The sequence below is a fragment of the Alligator sinensis genome, unplaced genomic scaffold, assembly GCF_000455745.1.
Source record: "Alligator sinensis unplaced genomic scaffold, ASM45574v1 scaffold322_1, whole genome shotgun sequence".
NCBI classification, from domain to species: Eukaryota; Metazoa; Chordata; order Crocodylia; family Alligatoridae; genus Alligator; species Alligator sinensis.
In genome coordinates, this window is record NW_005842154.1 from 1,023,831 (window position 1) to 1,040,270 (window position 16,440).

The 16,440-nt window shown below is 42.7% G+C and overlaps 2 protein-coding genes across 7 annotated transcripts in view; one reads left to right on the forward strand and one right to left on the reverse strand.

The window, feature by feature from the left end:
* Positions 1–7,724, forward strand: part of RNF207 (ring finger protein 207) — a 36,165-nt gene extending 28,441 nt beyond the window's left edge. For 3 of the 4 annotated variants that reach the window (XM_025206370.1, XM_025206371.1, XM_006025562.3), the window contains 6 exons: positions 1,293–1,482; positions 2,231–2,416; positions 3,478–3,529; positions 4,713–4,830; positions 5,177–5,269; positions 6,669–7,724. In XM_025206370.1, the coding sequence (XP_025062155.1) occupies positions 1,293–1,482; positions 2,231–2,416; positions 3,478–3,529; positions 4,713–4,830; positions 5,177–5,269; positions 6,669–6,843 (814 nt within the window). In that variant the 3' untranslated portion in view covers positions 6,844–7,724. Of the gene's footprint in view, positions 1–1,292; positions 1,483–2,230; positions 2,417–3,458; positions 3,530–4,712; positions 4,831–5,176; positions 5,270–6,668 lie in introns of those variants that run through there. The other variant, XM_025206372.1, reaches the window with a different exon arrangement.
* Positions 7,495–16,347, reverse strand: ICMT (isoprenylcysteine carboxyl methyltransferase). 3 transcript variants are annotated; one of them, XM_025206374.1, is made up of 4 exons: positions 15,831–16,345; positions 14,495–14,712; positions 13,423–13,567; positions 7,495–7,706 (listed from the first exon to the last, which is right to left on the reverse strand). In XM_025206374.1, the coding sequence occupies exons 1-4, from the start codon at positions 16,138–16,140 to the stop codon at positions 7,702–7,704; spliced, it is 678 nt and encodes a 225-aa protein (XP_025062159.1). In that variant the 5' UTR covers positions 16,141–16,345; the 3' UTR covers positions 7,495–7,701. The 3 variants fall into 3 exon arrangements, with proteins under 3 accessions (XP_025062159.1, XP_006025626.2, XP_025062158.1); XM_006025564.3 differs by lacking the exon at positions 7,495–7,706 and adding an exon at positions 8,826–11,016 and having other exon boundaries at positions 15,831–16,347; XM_025206373.1 differs by lacking the exon at positions 7,495–7,706 and having other exon boundaries at positions 11,397–13,567; positions 15,831–16,340.
* Between the last annotated feature and the right edge of the window lie 93 nt (positions 16,348–16,440).

The following is a 16,440-nucleotide window of genomic DNA, read 5'->3' on the forward strand; positions in this document are numbered from 1 at the left end:
AAAGACTGAGGGAACTGGGCTTATGGAGTCTGGAAAAGAGAAGACAGAGAGAATTTAATAGCAGCCTTTAACTCCCTGAAGGGTGGTTCCAGAGAGGATGGATCTAGACTGTTTTCAGTAGTGGCAGATGACAGAACAAGGAGCAATGGTCTCAAGTTGCAACAAGGGAAGTTTAGATATTAGGAATAAACTCTCTCACTAGGAGGGTAGTAAACCACTGGAACAGGCTGCCCAGAGAGGTTATAGGATCTCCATCCTTGAAAGTTTTTAAGATGTGGATAGACAAAGCCTTGACTGGGATGATCTAGTTAGGGCTGGTCCTGAGGTCCCTTCCAACCCTAATTTTCTACGATGTAAGAAAGTAAGACAGAGATGCACTAACTGCAGCCCTGAAACAGGAACTCCAATTACATCCTTCCCACTCAACACTGCTGCTGTAATGCAGGGAGCTTTCCCTGCAAGGAGCATCTCTATGCACCAGTGAATCACTGACCACAAATTTCTGTTGGAGCAATGGAAGCAGGAGTGCGGTGCAGAAATGGTCAGCTCAGCTGGGTGTAACAGCCACTCCATTCTACACTGCATCTGCTGAAGGCAAAAGCCTCAGTCTTTTAAGTTAATTAAAATTTAAATTAATCAGAACTGCTGATATGACCCCAGAAGAGCTGGCAATTTTGCTGCTCTTCTGTCATTACAGCCACAGGTGTTTCACCTTCACCCAAAGGAACAGGTGGTTGCAGCAGCAAGTACACAACCAATCAAGGAAATGAGCTTCCTAAGAACACATCAGAAATTAAAACTGAAATCTGATGTTTGGGGTAGTAAGATCTGCTTCTTACAAATACAGATAGCAGTGGAGTGGCACTGCCTTGACTTGGCAGGACAAGTTATTCTTCTAGCTTAGGGGTTCTCATTATTAACTGCTAATAATGCAATGCTCTTGGTGTAATGCTCCCAGCTAACAGCAGCTGTGAGGTTAATCTCTTCTGTATTTGGTGTAAGGAAGGAACCTGTCACATAGAATGAGGAAATCCCAGCCTTGTCCTGCCCTGTAAGAAGCAATGTTCAGGGAGGAAGCACCCTCTCTTTAATGGAGTGACCAAATGTGGTTGAGAGAGGTTGTTGCCTTGTTCCATAGAAAGGACAGAGGCTGCAAATGTTGTCCCAAGATGCCCATTTCACAGCAGGTACAACTGAGGCAAAGGGAGGCACTTACTGGTTTGATTTTAATAAAGGGCAGTTTTAGGTACAGTTTCTGACTTGAATTTCTGCCTCCTCTGTTCCTGTTGAAGGATCGCAGGCGGCCAATGCTCCAAGACACTGATTGTACCAGGCTGCCCCCCTTCTTGTGATAAAATGTCCACGAGTTCCATTGTCCGAAAGCCAACCATGCATCGGTACATCAGCACCAAAGTCCTGCTGGCTGAGGGTGGAGAGACACCCTTTACCGAACACTGCCGCAACTATGAGAACATGTACCGGGTAAGAAGGGGGTAGGTGGAAGATGATTTGCCACCGCCCATGATGCATCAGCCCTGGAAGTGTCCTTCTGGGAAGGGGTTCTCTTCACAAAACAGTGTCAGTGCCCAAATGGGAAGAAAAATGCAGCACAACTCCTGTGACAGTACAGGGCAACTCACACTAAGGAGCAAGGGTGAGAGAGATGGTGAAGGAGCCTAGTTCTTCAGTTAAAGGCTCTCCACTGCTGCCATTTCAGAAGCACTGTATCCATTCATTTCATTTCATCTTCATCACTTGCTGCTTGGTCATGTAAAAACAAAAAATTAGAAACTTTAGGCCCAATCACAGTGGAGCTACTAACTGGCCCTGACTAAGCACACTGTCTGCAAGTACATCCCAGGTGCGTAAATGTTAGGGGCTTACAAGCTTGATGGCTTTTAGCTAGAACCCAGGTAACGAGGGAGATGCGAAGTCCAGGCAGACATACAAATGGAACTCCCCAAAGTCCCCTTTGGGACTTAAGAGAGGCAACCTGTCCCATATGCAGTGACCAGGCCTTCTGTCCTTCTAGCAGTGACCTGGGGCTCCTGTTAGATGCCTGGGATACATAGAGATTCCCAGGGAGAAGACAACAGTGGCAAGAAAATCATGGGTATGGGATTTTGAAAAACCAACCCTGTTTGAAAAACCTCCCCTTCTCTAACCAACCCTCCATCTCCTCAGGAGAGAATGGCCCAATCAGTCCCCTCCTTTCATGTTTCCAATTCAGACCCTACAAACAGAGATCCAGAACCTGAAAGACCAAGTGCAGGAGCTGCACCGTGACCTCACAAAACACCACTCCCTCATCAAGACGGAGATCATGAATGAGATCCTGCAGAAGTCCCTCCAGGTGGATGTGCAGATCGCCTCGCAGTACTCATCTGTGGAAATGATGCGGAGCGTGTTTGAAGAGGTATGCTTCCTATAGCCAGAGGTGTAGCCCATCCACCACCAACAACTGCCAGAGAATGGGAAAAATGAGTGCTTAGGGACACATGTTCTGGAATTCTGCCAGGCCTCAAGCCCAAATCATCCAGAACTGAGCACCAGTGCCTCTCAGAGTGGGAAGGATAGGTAGCACAGTACTTTCCTAGCACAGCTGGCTTCTTGCCCCACATTTGCATACTTCAAAGTTCCCCTAAATGAATAGAGCATAGGAACGAGCGAGACCAGCACTGCAGATTCACTTTTCAGGTAGGAGGAGAAGGGCAGAAACATGGTAGAACAGAACAATATTATAATGGAAACATTAGTTTAGATTTAGGTGCAGAGGTCGACATTATCTGCCAAGACTTTTCCTGTTCTGCCAGACCAAAAGTTCATCCACATCACATTCTCTACAATAGCCACTGCACAGCCCAGAGACTGGCACCAGGTTCCAATTAGCTAGCATGGATGTTGTGAGCAGTCAAGCCTAGCACCACAGATATCAGAGCAGGCTAATTTACACTGCTAAAGAAGGTAAATTAGCCTGCACCAAGATTCATTCTCCCACAGATACCCAAGCTAGTAGCGGCCTATTTCTATGCTACACTGGGGTGACTGCCCCATAGACATACTCAAAGATTGTTCTCAGCAAACTGTACTGCGTTGGGAGGTGGGTGAAGGTGGCTGCACATGGGGCCTGAGCCCAATCACTATGCACCCAGGCAGACCGACTCAGATCCTAAACAGATAGGAACTTTGGGAAATAGCAGTCCCAAGTCCTGGATACTGCGTTATGAGACTTGCCTGTAGAAAGGATTTAATGCCAAGTCACAAGCTTCCTTCTTGCTTTCCACAAGCAGGTCACAAGAAATATTCTTGGTGGGCACTGAAGGCTTCTGATGCTCTTGTGTTTGCAGCCTTCACTTAGATGCTGAGGAAGAGGCTCTCCCAGACTGAAACAAGGACCAATAAATAGCAACATCCGGGGGAGAGTACATCTCAGTCCTCCATTGCAATGCACTGTCCAGCTCATTGTTTTTGTTTCAGATTTGGGAGGAAACATATCAGAGGGTGGCAAATGAGCAGGAAATTTATGAAGGTATCTGTGACTGCCCATCCACTAACCCACTGAACCTTCAAGACACTGTGCCTCCACCAGCTGTTATTCTATAACATGCATTTGCTATGCTAAATGGTATTGACACTTTGCAGCCTGTGCATGGCCATAGCATATCCACCTCAAAGGGGACATTTCATACCTGAGAGCTACTAAATTGCTCCTTTGCACACTGTGCTAAGGCTGTCCTGTGTAGGAACCCACATAGAGTACAAGACCTTTCCCAGCTGGCACAATCCTACACACATATATACCATGACATCTCCCCCTAGCCCTGCTGTTCCCCCTCCAACCTACCATAACTCTCCCTTGTTCCATGCTAAATGGCTAGACAAGAAGGCTATGTCAGCAACACCCTCCCCTCCACCTACCCAGATTCAGTTACATGAAGGGACGATGGGACCGAGGAAATGACAGTAACTGTTCAGCCACTTCCCACCACAGACAGGAGCTGACAGTGTCAAGCCTCACTGCAGACAGAGCCTAGAGCAGGGGTCAGAAACATTTTTGGGCAGACTGACAAAAACACTTGCAATCTCAACTTATAAGACGTTGGTGTGCCAGGGGTGGATGGCAGTGGAGGTGCAAGGGGCCCGATCCTTGTTGTAGCAGAACAACCCTGACCCCTTTCCCAAGGTGTGAGTGCCAATCAAAATGCCTTCACATGCCACATTCTGGCACACGTACCAGGGGTTGCCTACCCCTGGCCTAGAACGTAAAGGGCAAGAAAAAAAAACCCAACAGCCCGGAATTAAAAAACAAAACAAAACAAGAGGCCTAAAGAAAGTCTAAGGCAACACAGCTGAGCACAGAGCAGAGACTGAAGTGTCTGCTGAGCAAACTGGCTTTGCAGGCCCTTTGTGGGTGCTGGCTGACTGCAGCACAAGATGCCAGCATGCGATGCTTCAATTTTTTTTGACTACTAACATTTGCCCAGTAGCCTAGAACACAGCCTGAAACTGAAAGCATCAGTATATAACAAGGTTCCTCACGGACAAAGAAATCCAGGCTGTCATACTGGGTGACTCAATAAAAGCATGTCAATGGCAGTCGGAGGGACAGGAGTCAAATGGCCCTTGAGGCAAACTGGCTTGCAGATCAGAAGCTTTACTTTGACCAACAGCACATCACCAGATGCTATGACAATGTGCTCTTTTCCACACAGCACAGTTACATGACCTGCTGCAGCTGAAGCAGGAGAACAGCTACTTGACAACCATCACCAAACAGATTGCCCCCTATGTCCGCTCCATCGCCAAGGTGAAAGAACGGCTGGAGCCTAGGTAAGGAAGCAGGCACATTTTCCCATGTGGAGGGCTTGACTTACTTTGAACTGTGCACATGGGTCTCCCTGTATAGGCCCTCAAATGGACACTGTCCTTGCTGGGTTGCCAGATACCCTCTCTCATTTTAGGAGAGGTAAGGCATCCTGGAAGGGGGGGGGAGGGGGAGGTGTCAGGGTGGAGACGAGAGACAAGAAAATTTGTAGCGGCCAAGCCATACTTTGGATTGTGGAAGAAACAGGATGTTCAGTAAACATAAAACATTGGTCTTTATTGCTACTTGCATCACTGCTCACATTGTTTTCAGCCACAACTACTGCAGCTGACTTCTGTCTTCCCCTTTCAGATTACAAGAGCCCAAGGAATTGAAGGATGACCCATCAGAAACTTTGCTCAAAATTTATGACGACAGCCCAGCGACTACTGACATGCAGCACAGGTAGAGGATGGATGTAAATGGCTTAGGAGGCAGAAAGCTTGTCAGAACATGACACTAAAATAAGTCAAGGCAGTGATTATCCATCTTCTCAATACAATTTTAATATTTTAATTGAGAACATTAAGGAAATGCAGGTAGGCAGCTTCCAAGCAACACAAGTGTTGCAGCCTAAGAACATAAGGCTCTAGCCACAGGTCCATCCAGCTCAGTATCCTGTATTGTACAGTGGCAGGGAGTGAGGTTGTGGTATCACATGCACTTGAAAGTTAGGAGTTGGGGTTTTTGAACACTATGTGTCCTCACCAAGTTGCAGCTCATTCTAGTTCTATCTCACCACTCAGCTTCTGCGTGCATTCTGTCCCCCACCCCCAGATTCATTCAGTATCTATAACTCTAAAATGTAACTCCCTTGGTATTCAACAAGAGGCAAAGGGGAAGAAAAAAATGGTTAAGTAGTACTTAAACCAAGAGTTTGTTTCTAGACATGTAGTCTGAAAGGGTTCAGAAGCTAGGATTTTCTGTGGCACCTGGAGAAGCTACCTTGCAACCAGCATGCAAATACAAAGGTACATTTCACCCGTTTGTTAATGGGTAAAATGTACCTTTGCATTTGCATGGAATTTGGTGGCAAAGATGTGGAGGAGGAAAAAGGACAAAAAGAGAATACCTTTAATAGGCAAGACAGACAAAGTCCCAAAGAACCTTGTCTGCCTATGTCCTTGGACCAACACAGCTACAACCTACACCCCTTTAATATACAAGGGAAGTACAGCCAGGAATGCTGTCACCTATCACTGCAAGGCAGCAGCTGAGGGAAACCATGGGATGAAATAGAAGACAGCAGCCAAAGCTTTTCAGTGCTGCCCTACACACCTGCCTGTTATTTGACAACTGGTGCACTCCACCTGGGAACTGAATGCAGAAGGGAACAGGGGAGAGAAGAAGCACAGACTTGTCAGTTGTCTGTCTGTCAGCCCTGTCAAGTTGTCTCATTGCCCCTGCAAATGCATTCAGTGGTGTGAAGCTCCCTGCTATCCATGGCTGGAAGGCTACAGAAACTCACCCAGTGTCAAGGGCAGGGGGTAGACATCAGAGTTTTTATTTCTAAACTGCTTTAAATTGATAGTGACCCAAGTAAAGCCCATAAAGGATATGAATATAAAGGGTAGGAAAGACTTAATAAGATGACTCATTTTAATCATCTCTACCAGAAATACTACAAACTCAATACAGAAACTATGGGAGAACTGAGAATAAAACCACTGCATGGCAGCTACTGGTCATAACAACAGTGGACTGATCATCTAGTAGCCCTCTTCTATATAAGAGCTCATAAATAAAATGAGCAAGCCACAGGGCAATTAGTCTCTGATTTGTCAAGGTGCTTTCTCTACTCTAGGAATGACTTGACAAGCAGCAGTGGAGACAGTAAGGAGACTACTCTGGAGCCTAAAGTGGACAATAGAACCCTGAACATTCTCACTGGTGATCCTCTGCTGAAAACCAAAGACTCTTACAGAACCACACAGAGAAGTGAGACAGACAGCCCCAACCAGGAGGAATCTGCAACTTAGTAAAGGACAGCGTCACAAAAGCTGTATTGCTTTTCATTTAATACAGGGAAAAATAGCAACAGCTGTTTAATCATTAGTTTCTCAACTGCATGGTTAAGTCAGGGCTGTGTGTTACAGAGAATCTATTCACTGACAGACTTGACATGAGGGAGGACCAGCATTTCCAAATTTAGTGACGCAAAAACAAAGTCTAGAATTGTAGGATAAAGCTTCAACAATTCAGCAGGCCCCAGTGCTGCTTTCATTACACCAGCTGGGTTAAATTCATTTTCTTTGGTACCCCTACATCAGTCATTTTGGCAGTTATTGCATCTTCCCCACTGAAATTTGCATTCAGCGGATAAGTCCGTACCTAAGCCACAACGCTTCTGAGAGTACCTAGACAGCTTCAAGCAGCCAAATCTGCTAAGCTTCTGGAAGTTTGCATAACGAGAGAGTAGTATTAAGCATGCTTTTGACATTGTGCCTATTTATCTTTTGTGTATTGATTTATTTCAGATGCATAAAAACAGCCAGATCTATATAGGGTATCTTCACTGTTTTCCTCCCTCAGCTTATAGATTTTTTTAAAAGTTTAATAAGCAAAGTATTCTTCTATCAGCCTCCTTACATGACCTCAAATCTGTCTCCCTTCTCCCCCTGCTTATAAGATGTTTTTGTTTTGCTTGTTGTTGGTTTTTTGTTTTTGGTTTGTTTTTGTTGGGGGGGGGGGTGTTACACATTCATAAAAGAAAAAAAAAAAAAGAAAAAACTTGAACTTATCTCATTACTCTGAAGTAATGGCAACCATGCTCAAAAATGTTCCTCTGTTTATGCTGCAGAGTCCTCAAGTTTTGTTTTCCATACAACATGAACTTTTTATGCTGGAAGTCAGAAAAAAATAAAATGTCAACTGAATGCTTAGTCCAGTAGGGTTGTTATTGCATGGTGCACTGAACTGGGAAGTAGAGACTACCAGAGTCCGCTGACCATATGTAGGACCAAAACATGCACTCCAGCAGGCATGTTACAAAATCACCACAACTGTTCAGTTTACTTTGATCAAGTGCAGATTTATTTAAGAAATGTCAAGTAAATATCAACATTTGGAAAAGAGAAAAACCCTCTTAAATATATTAATAAGTATTTCTTATGGTAAAAAGAATAGAACCACTCTTAGTTTAATGCATACTTAGTCTCAGCAAGCTGTTCTGAGAGCTTGCTCCAAATGGATTGTGGAGTGATTCTAGCAACTATACATCTTTTTTTTTTTCCCCCAGCATAAAACAAACTTCAGATAACTGGCAATATAACATGTTAATGGTCTCCTACTGTAATAGGAATGCTGAGGTGTTTGTTTTCAAAGCAGGAGCCCACTTCCCCATCATATTCCAGGCCAACAGTTAGAGGTGTACCAATACATCAGTCCCATATCGGCTCGGCACCAATATAAAGGAAAATTCACTGTATCGGCAATCAGGGGTGGGGGGTTCGGGTCGTGTCTGCTGCTGCTACATGCAACCCAGGTAGGCATGGAGGGCATGTGCCCCCGAGAAGGTAGGCTGCCACTGTGGGCTGGGGTCGGAGCTGTGCCAGGCTCTTCCCAGAAGGGGGCTGTGCTGGGGCTGCGCTCAGGGCAGGTGGTGGTGGTGCTACAGCAAATTTTACAGTGGTGCTGGGAGTCCCCTCCCAGCACCACCACCACCCGCATTGAGTGCAGCCTGGCCCAGCACCCCCGCTGGGAAGAGCCTGGCCCCAGCCCCAGTCCACAGCAGCAGCTCACCCTTACCCCACGTGCAGATCTGGGGGCACACGCCCCCTCCATGCCCTCCCAGTGTGTGTATGATCATGAGAGCCCCCCCTCCCCTCATACCTCCCAGACAAGCCGCTCGCAGCTCCATCCTGCACCCTGCCCGGACTGTGCAGTGCCTGCCCCAGCCGCACTCCCTCCCTCACCATGGGGGCCTCGATCTGGCCTCCCCCACAACAGACTTATCATCTGGACACCACTCTCCATGCTGCCCAGCTGCATATTGGAATAGAATCAGTATCGGCTAATATGGCTCGTTAAAAATCGGTCATCAGTATTGGCCCCAAAATTCTCTATTGGTGCACCCCTACCAACAGCAATAAGCACATAAAACAAGCTACTCCAGATAGTAAGAAAGTATAATAGCTAGACAATTACTCTGTGCCATTTAAATTTTGTATCCCAACTGTCACAAAACACGTTATCTGTGCCACAGGCAGAAAACAAAAGCACGGAACTCAGAATACAGTTAATTCCTTACATTGTAAGTGTTCACAGAAAGCTAAATTTGGCGAGTTAGGTGCTTAAAAAGCAACTAAGTTATCTTTTAGATGATGTTACGGTGAGTAAGTTTCCCTTGTTTTTTTCTACTAAGCCATATTTCAGTTACCAAGAAGTAAACTAGGTTATCATTTCTGTTATTCATTTATGCTTTCACAGAACTTTGGCCAGTGAAAAATGACTACTCAATTTCCCTCTCCAGTGTTCCTGTATTAGCTTGTATTTAAGTTGCCAACGTTGCAGGAGATAGTGGGATAAAAGCCAAACATTGCAAAATTAAAAACTATTTTTAAAAATATATTATGCTTTGCAAACTGTTAAACATGGGCAAATCTGAAACTTATCCTAAACATAATGCCCTTTAAATGCAAGTTAAGAGTCAGCCAGCCACCAATCTGATTGTCTGACAAACTGAATTTGGTAGGGTGCTTTAAAATACAAGACAAGTCTCTTCCTTCATGGGATTCTTTTTTTTAATATTATATACAGGATAAGCAGCTCTCAAGCTGTATACATACAGTTTGCAATAGCAAACTGAAGTCCTTCCTCACAGAACTTCACAAAAGCAAGTCAGAGGCACAAGAAATTATGTGAACTTTAAGAAGGGGGTAGAAATCTAACATTTACTCATTGGTACCAAAGCAGAAAATTGTTGTTTATGTTTCCATTTTTTTTTGGACTCCGAGCTGCAGCATACAGAACGGCATCAGTTTTCTTAGTTTAAAAAAAAAAATTTTTTTTCAAAGGTATGCTGTATTTCCTGGGGAATTCCAATTTACTTTTTCACTAGGAATTTGAAATTTTCACAACGCAGCATGCAGAAAAGCAAGGAAGATCTGAGACTACTCCATAAACATGAAACATTTGTACTCCCTGGGCTGAGTGGGAACCAACTTTTCAAAGCAACCTAGAGTAATTCATGTATTGCTGGAAGTGATGGAAGAGTGAGCTATAAATATTCAAACATTTGTCTGTGAACACCTTGATGAGCTGATACGCCCTGCACAAACTTAATTATACTCAAGTTAGTCAGGGTAAAATATTTACTATTAATATCAACATCAACTTTTGGGACATCACCACTGTATTCAAATACAATTTCAGTAGGGTTACTGGAGACTGAAAAGGTGCTTTTGGTAACTGCTGCTCTTCTGTTCAGAGTATACCATTTGCTGCGACCATTCCTATTTCTGTAGGATTTGCACATACCATACAAAGTTTTCTTATATCACCACAACTTAAAGTATATGGATTCCCACTGTTTCAATGAGGCTTTTTCAACAAAACCAGCATGGGTGCTACTGGCCGGCCACTTCCATTATTCAGAAAAAAATTCTTCTTCTGCCACAGGTGCAAGTATGTCATTTGCATGTTGATTCAAAACTTGCAGATTTCTTTCAAACCCGATGTGTAACTCATTGCATTAGACTTCAAGCTCAGGAAACACAGCAAATGAGTACAGTAGAAACACCCATAAAATATATGCAGGCTGCTGTTTTCTCTAAAAGATGCCATATTCAGAGATTCATAAAGGTCTGTCACCTTACCAAACTCTAAAATAACTGCCAAGAAAAGATACATTTCTTATCTGCCCCAAACAGACTTGTTTAAATATACTAATGTGAACCAACTATTAAAACAGCCAGGTTCCTCCCATCACCAGTCCACAAGCTAGTCATATTCAGCTTTATGTTGAAGTAGTTACTGGGCTGGAAATCAAGTAGAAGAATGCAAAAACCCTACTGTAAACACTTTTGAACCAGGAAAGGGACCTGGGAAATCTCACCAACTTTCCTTCTCACAGTCTCATTAACAGGTTTTGGCCATATAGAGATTTGTGATGGAGAGAAAGATGATTCTTTCCAAATAGAAACATTCACCACCTGTGTGAAAAAGATGGCATTAGCTAAACTCTTCAAAAATAAAAAAACTAGAGAATAAATACACATTCAAGTTTTTTTTAGGTTTACAAATGTTTGACCCACACAGTAATCCCCACAGCACCTAATCATAACACTGAGACGTTTCTTTCTTAAACAGTTTTTGACCCAATAAGTTATTTTTTGTATAAAAAGCACCAAGTCCTGAGTCCTTTTTTTGCAATCTGGAAAGCAACCACACAATTTGCAACACATTTAAATTTATTCTGTTAAAATTGCATTGGGATTGGCATCTAATTCGGTGAATTTTAAGTGGCTGTAGTGGTTTGGGTCGTCCCCCCCCCCTTTTTACTGTATTTACATAAGAGACAATTAAAACTCCTTTTTTACTGTATTTACATAAGAGACAATTAAAAGATTTTTCTGCCAGAAACCAAAAAAATGCAGACAAGATTTACCATGTATAGATTTTAACGTATCAAATATTTCTGAGGTATGTTGCCTGAGGGCTGCAAAAATTACAATTCCCTTTTAGAAGTACGCTGGAGGTACTGCTAATGCTGAGGAACAAACTGAACATGAACCAACAAAAATTAAATAAATATGCAGAGAAGAAACAACACTAGCCTTACCTAGCTTTTTACTCCTCTCTCAGCCAAAGAGAGTATTCGTTAGAAAACTCTAAACAGTGAGCATTTTAACTAGGAAAAAACAGTCAAGACAGAAGAGGCCTTGCATTTCAACAGTATGACCTGAACAGAGAAGAAATTTCACAATGTAAAAAAGAGACTAAAGATTAGTCTCTATATCCCTGACTGCAATTCTACAGGAACCAATGAAACTGAAAACTGAATTTCCAGTCTCATTTTGACACCAAGAAGGATTGAGTTTGCAAGTGGAATCTTACAATTCAACATTGCCAATATCACCAAAGAATCTCTCCTGAACTGCAACCAGATAAAAGTTAGCAACATTTTTAGAAAAACATTTTAACCTCATCAATACCTGATTTTCCAAACTGGTACAATACCTTAATTAAAAGAATACTACAAGCCAGGTAGTTGTTTATCAATACACCATTCTTATTTCAGTCAGACTATGCAGAATCAGGGAAAAGTGAACCTCTTTGGTATGTAACAGAATAAATTATACCACAAAGTCTGAATGTAAACTATTTATCAATGATGATATTATAAATATCAACCCAATTAATCAGCCAAATATTTTCCAACATCAGAATATTTACTTGGAAATACCCACCACTCCAAATAATATCAAAAGTATATTCCACCAAGCAGAAATCTGCCTTAGCATATCTATCTTAGCACCTAGAACTTTTCGTTTGTCTGACAGTTACAGTTCTTTCCCTGTGCTTTACAAGAACTGAAACAAACTTAGGATTTCTCTAAATTGAAGTTTATTTTCTTTGAGCTAAGAAAGACCTAACCATTAAACGCATCTGAATGGTAGGAGGCAGCATGATTTTGACGACTTGTACAGGAACAGTCTCTGTACTGACAGAACAGGCTCTTAAGGACAGAATTATATGTAGAGTGGCTAACTGTCAATGACACCCAAATCCATGGCATAAAGTAACTGAGGGACGTGACTTAATATTTAGATTTGAGTTTAAACTTTTGTGAAGCATAACAGAAGCTTTGGTTTCCAATTTAAGAAAATTATCAGTGTTGACAAAAGCTCCCTATTAACATTTACAGCTAGGGAAAAACTGTTTTTGCTGCACTGCCAGTTTTTCTGACAAGCACATACCCAAAGTGATATGTAAGTTCATGTGTTTAATAGACAGAAATGAAGGGCCTGATCCTGCAAGACTCCCAAGCATAAAGTTATATCACACTATGGGCTTGCTGAGCTTTAACCTCCAAAGAAGTTAAAGCTGTGCTCTCTAGCTTTTAAAGTCAAAATGCTCCAAAATTAACATTCCACCACAGAAAGGAGCTTCCAACCAGCACCCATCATCTAGTACAGGGGTAAACAGAAAGAAATGTAAAGCTCATTCTCCAACAGGGCGTGTCACAATGCATTATAGAAGTTGTAGGTGAAATGTTTAAAAGTAAATCATCTTTTTACCAACATTTTGCTTTGTTTTAGGACCATGGCAGGTTAAATAATCCAGAAAATCCCTTAAGCATCAAAGAAGGTCTCATCTCAACTAGGACGAATGAGCTTCTGATATTTTAGTTTACTCAGCAGGATTTCTAGTTGTTTAGCCCTTAACAAACTTCCGGTTAGTTACCAGCAAATACAGATTGGCTACTCCTGGAGATTGCTGTGATACAGTATCATGCATAGTTCCTTTCCTTATGATGCCCGGAGCTGGAAGTTTACTCATTCAGCTTTTTTTCATGTGTTACAGTTCCACTTTAACTCCTTTGATAAAAGGCAGACCTGATGGCACCTTCTTTTTATACTCCAGGTATTCCTCGCCAAAAAAGTGAATTAACGTGATCTCCTCCTCTTCTATTCGCTCTCTAAAGAAACGCCAAGATGCTAAAGTGTAGCCAGTCACACAGATGGGATTACAGAGTAATACCTGTAAGAGGACACAAGTGGTTATACTCCAATTCAGCTGGCAGATCTCTGTCCATCCTGGGAGAATGATATTCCCCTCCTCCCTCCAGCAATAAGTGAAGATTCATTAGTTGTCCAAAATGCGTATGCTGCACTAAGACAGAATCTGCAGATTTTTATGTTGTGCAATATTAGTATTGATGGAGAAAGCCCCTAGTAAGTTTATTTATATTGTTTCAAAAGCCAGTAAGATATAAAAGGAACGTCCAGGCCTGTACAGCTTTACACAATGGTGATCTTTGCAGCACTCCATGCAACACTTCTATTTTCTGTTTAACAGCTATACAGTCTTACCCCTACAACTATAGAGTTCTAAAACAAAAAGAGAATAACTACAACATCTAATGTACTGGCTTTGTAAATTACAAGTTGCCTGAAACTGACTACAAGTTCACTTTTTGTTATTTGATCTGGGTTTTCTGTACTTATAGGTAGGTTAGTTTTCATTGCTGGTCCCAGACAGTACTAACAGATGCTAAGAATAAGGCAAGTCTGATGGCTTACTGAAAGACATTTTGGAAGTAAAGATGAAAAGAAAGTCTAGACATGCCCTGGAAGCTTTAAGGTTGCATGGCTAGCAGCAGATCTCAGCTTGAACCTCTGAATGTGTTCCAGCTCAAACCCAAGCTCCATTGCCTTGGCTTATTTCATGTAGAAAAATAAGGTGATAAGGTCTTCCCAAACATCACACAGGATGAAGAGTTCAGAGGCCAGCAGTTTCATGACTCCCAGCTAAAAGTATGCTGGTAGAAGACAGAATGTGTCAAAATCCATACCAGGCACTCCTGTAGTTGATAATTTGCTGTTTAAATTATATGCAAGTTTTGGGCAACATTAAGAAATAACTAGATGAGAAGATCAAAATAGCTAAGTGTATTTTATACGATACCTGTGTTCCAATACTCCAGTAAAACCATCCCACGTAAGACGGGTGCCGGAACCACCCATACACCCCACTTGTCACCAAAGTATGAGTATCCGATTTCTCATTCTGAACAATATGGTTGAAGTTGGAGCCAGCTGTGAGCATGGCAGCTTTCCTCAGACACTCCCCAAAGATCACCATCAATAACCCTATAGTACTGAGCCAGGTGATCTGCTTCATTTCTGCAAGTGAATAAGTACTGGTCACAACATGTTTTTACAGTTCACGTTTTTATTGCAGGTAAAAAGAAGCTTAAGAATAGAAGCTGGGTGAGAGGGAAAGGGGAAGAAGAAAAAAAGCAGCACATCTTCCAAATTCTTTAACCTAGGTCAATTCACCCAGAGAAAAGCCCAAAATTCTCAGATAACCCTAACAGATGGATAACATGATCTTGCTGTTTAAAGACAATATATAGAATAAAACAGATCGTGTATTCCTATACAGCAGAGAACAACATGGGGTGGGAATAAGAAGGATAGACTATTTACTCTTCACCTCCTATAGTGACAAAAATATCATCTCTCAACTTTTCCTAGTAAATCTAAATGCAAAGAGAGACTGGTCAAAAAATGCACAGCTATGCAGAATCTGATTCTGGGACAGAAAATTGATTCTGATGGCTTTAGAAGGCATCCATTAGTATGCTCAGCCCAATGAGGGCACAGAAGATACTCTAGTGAGCTTTCCTCATCAATTAGAGAGCAGCACTAAGCAAAGTCTCACCCAACCCTCTTCACTTGGGCATAAAATGATACGAGTAGAAAAGCACTTTTATAGTTTTTTTTAAAAGAGTTCCTAAATAATTAGTTTAGTTTCTAGCATCAATCTTGTTAGAACATTTTTTTAAAATCCAGTGATTAACACTTAATGTCCTATTTTAGTGTCAAATCTTCACTGGTATGTCAAAATAATTAAAAACCATCCTCAGTCTCAAGAGTTACTAAAGTATGGGGAAGGTTTGGAAATAAGGAAAAGGTTTGATTAGACAAACTCGGGGGGGGGGGGGGGGGGGGTGCAGCAATACAAGTGCCATGTTTCAATTTTGACATGCTTTATTATCAGCATCCCATGCAAAACATATTTCATCCCATGCTATACATAAGGCATGAAATCCTGGCCCTACAATGTTAGCAGGTCGCTTCTTTCAACTTTAGGCAAGCTAGGTTTTGACTCATGTAAATAAGGTTGTTGTAATCCTATAAACTGCTGTGAACGCAACCCTTGTGATACACGGCCTATATTCACCCACAAACAGATGCTGTTAAAAACACATCCAGAAACCTCAAATGAAGTTACTAACCTGGATAAATTACTTTTTCAACTGTGAACTCTATCCAAGAAGAGACAGCAGCTAGGTTGTATTCAAAACTGTGGTTTAGAAGGAAAGAGTCCAAAGAAAGGCTCCTAGGATTATTGATGGCAATCACCAAATACTCAGAATAATGGAAAAGTGACAGGGAACACATATACCTACAAGAGAAGAAACACACCAGATTCAAGCCAAAGCTGAGACAGCGGCATCCTGCTGCTCGTCTGCTCAACAGAACTAGTACTGCACAGCTTGAGATGTCGGTGCTCGTGCCCCAGCAACAGAAACCGATGCAATACATAGCTCTTCACACGCAGCATCTTGTTTGAGAGAGGCCTGAACCTCCTGACTTCTTCAAGGAGAAAACAATCAAAGCATTAAGTAAGGGCGCTATCGGCAGGCAAGGACCGCTCCACTTGGGAGACACCGCGGTGCTCACTGAAGCGACCCTGCAGTAAGTCAAGCACCGCAGCACCGAGGAGAGCGCTCGGCGCCGGTTCCGAGTGCGAGTCAGAAACGAGGGCACTGACGGCGGCGCGGCGCGGCTCGGCTCGGGGCTGGGCTGGGGCGGGCGCGGCGGGGCCAGGGCGGAACTGAGCGA

Excerpts from the sequence above, each read along its gene's own strand:
- ICMT (XM_006025564.3), bottom strand. The coding sequence starts at position 16,140 with ATGTATTGCATCGGTTTCTGTTGCTGGGGCACGAGCACCGACATCTCA. Across the intron at positions 13,568-14,494 it reads ACTGGAGTATTGGAACACAG|GTATTACTCTGTAATCCCAT; the intron begins GTATCGTATAAA and ends GTCCTCTTACAG. Across the intron at positions 11,017-13,422 it reads TAAAAAGAAGGTGCCATCAG|GTGGTGAATGTTTCTATTTG; the intron begins GTCTGCCTTTTA and ends TTTTTCACACAG.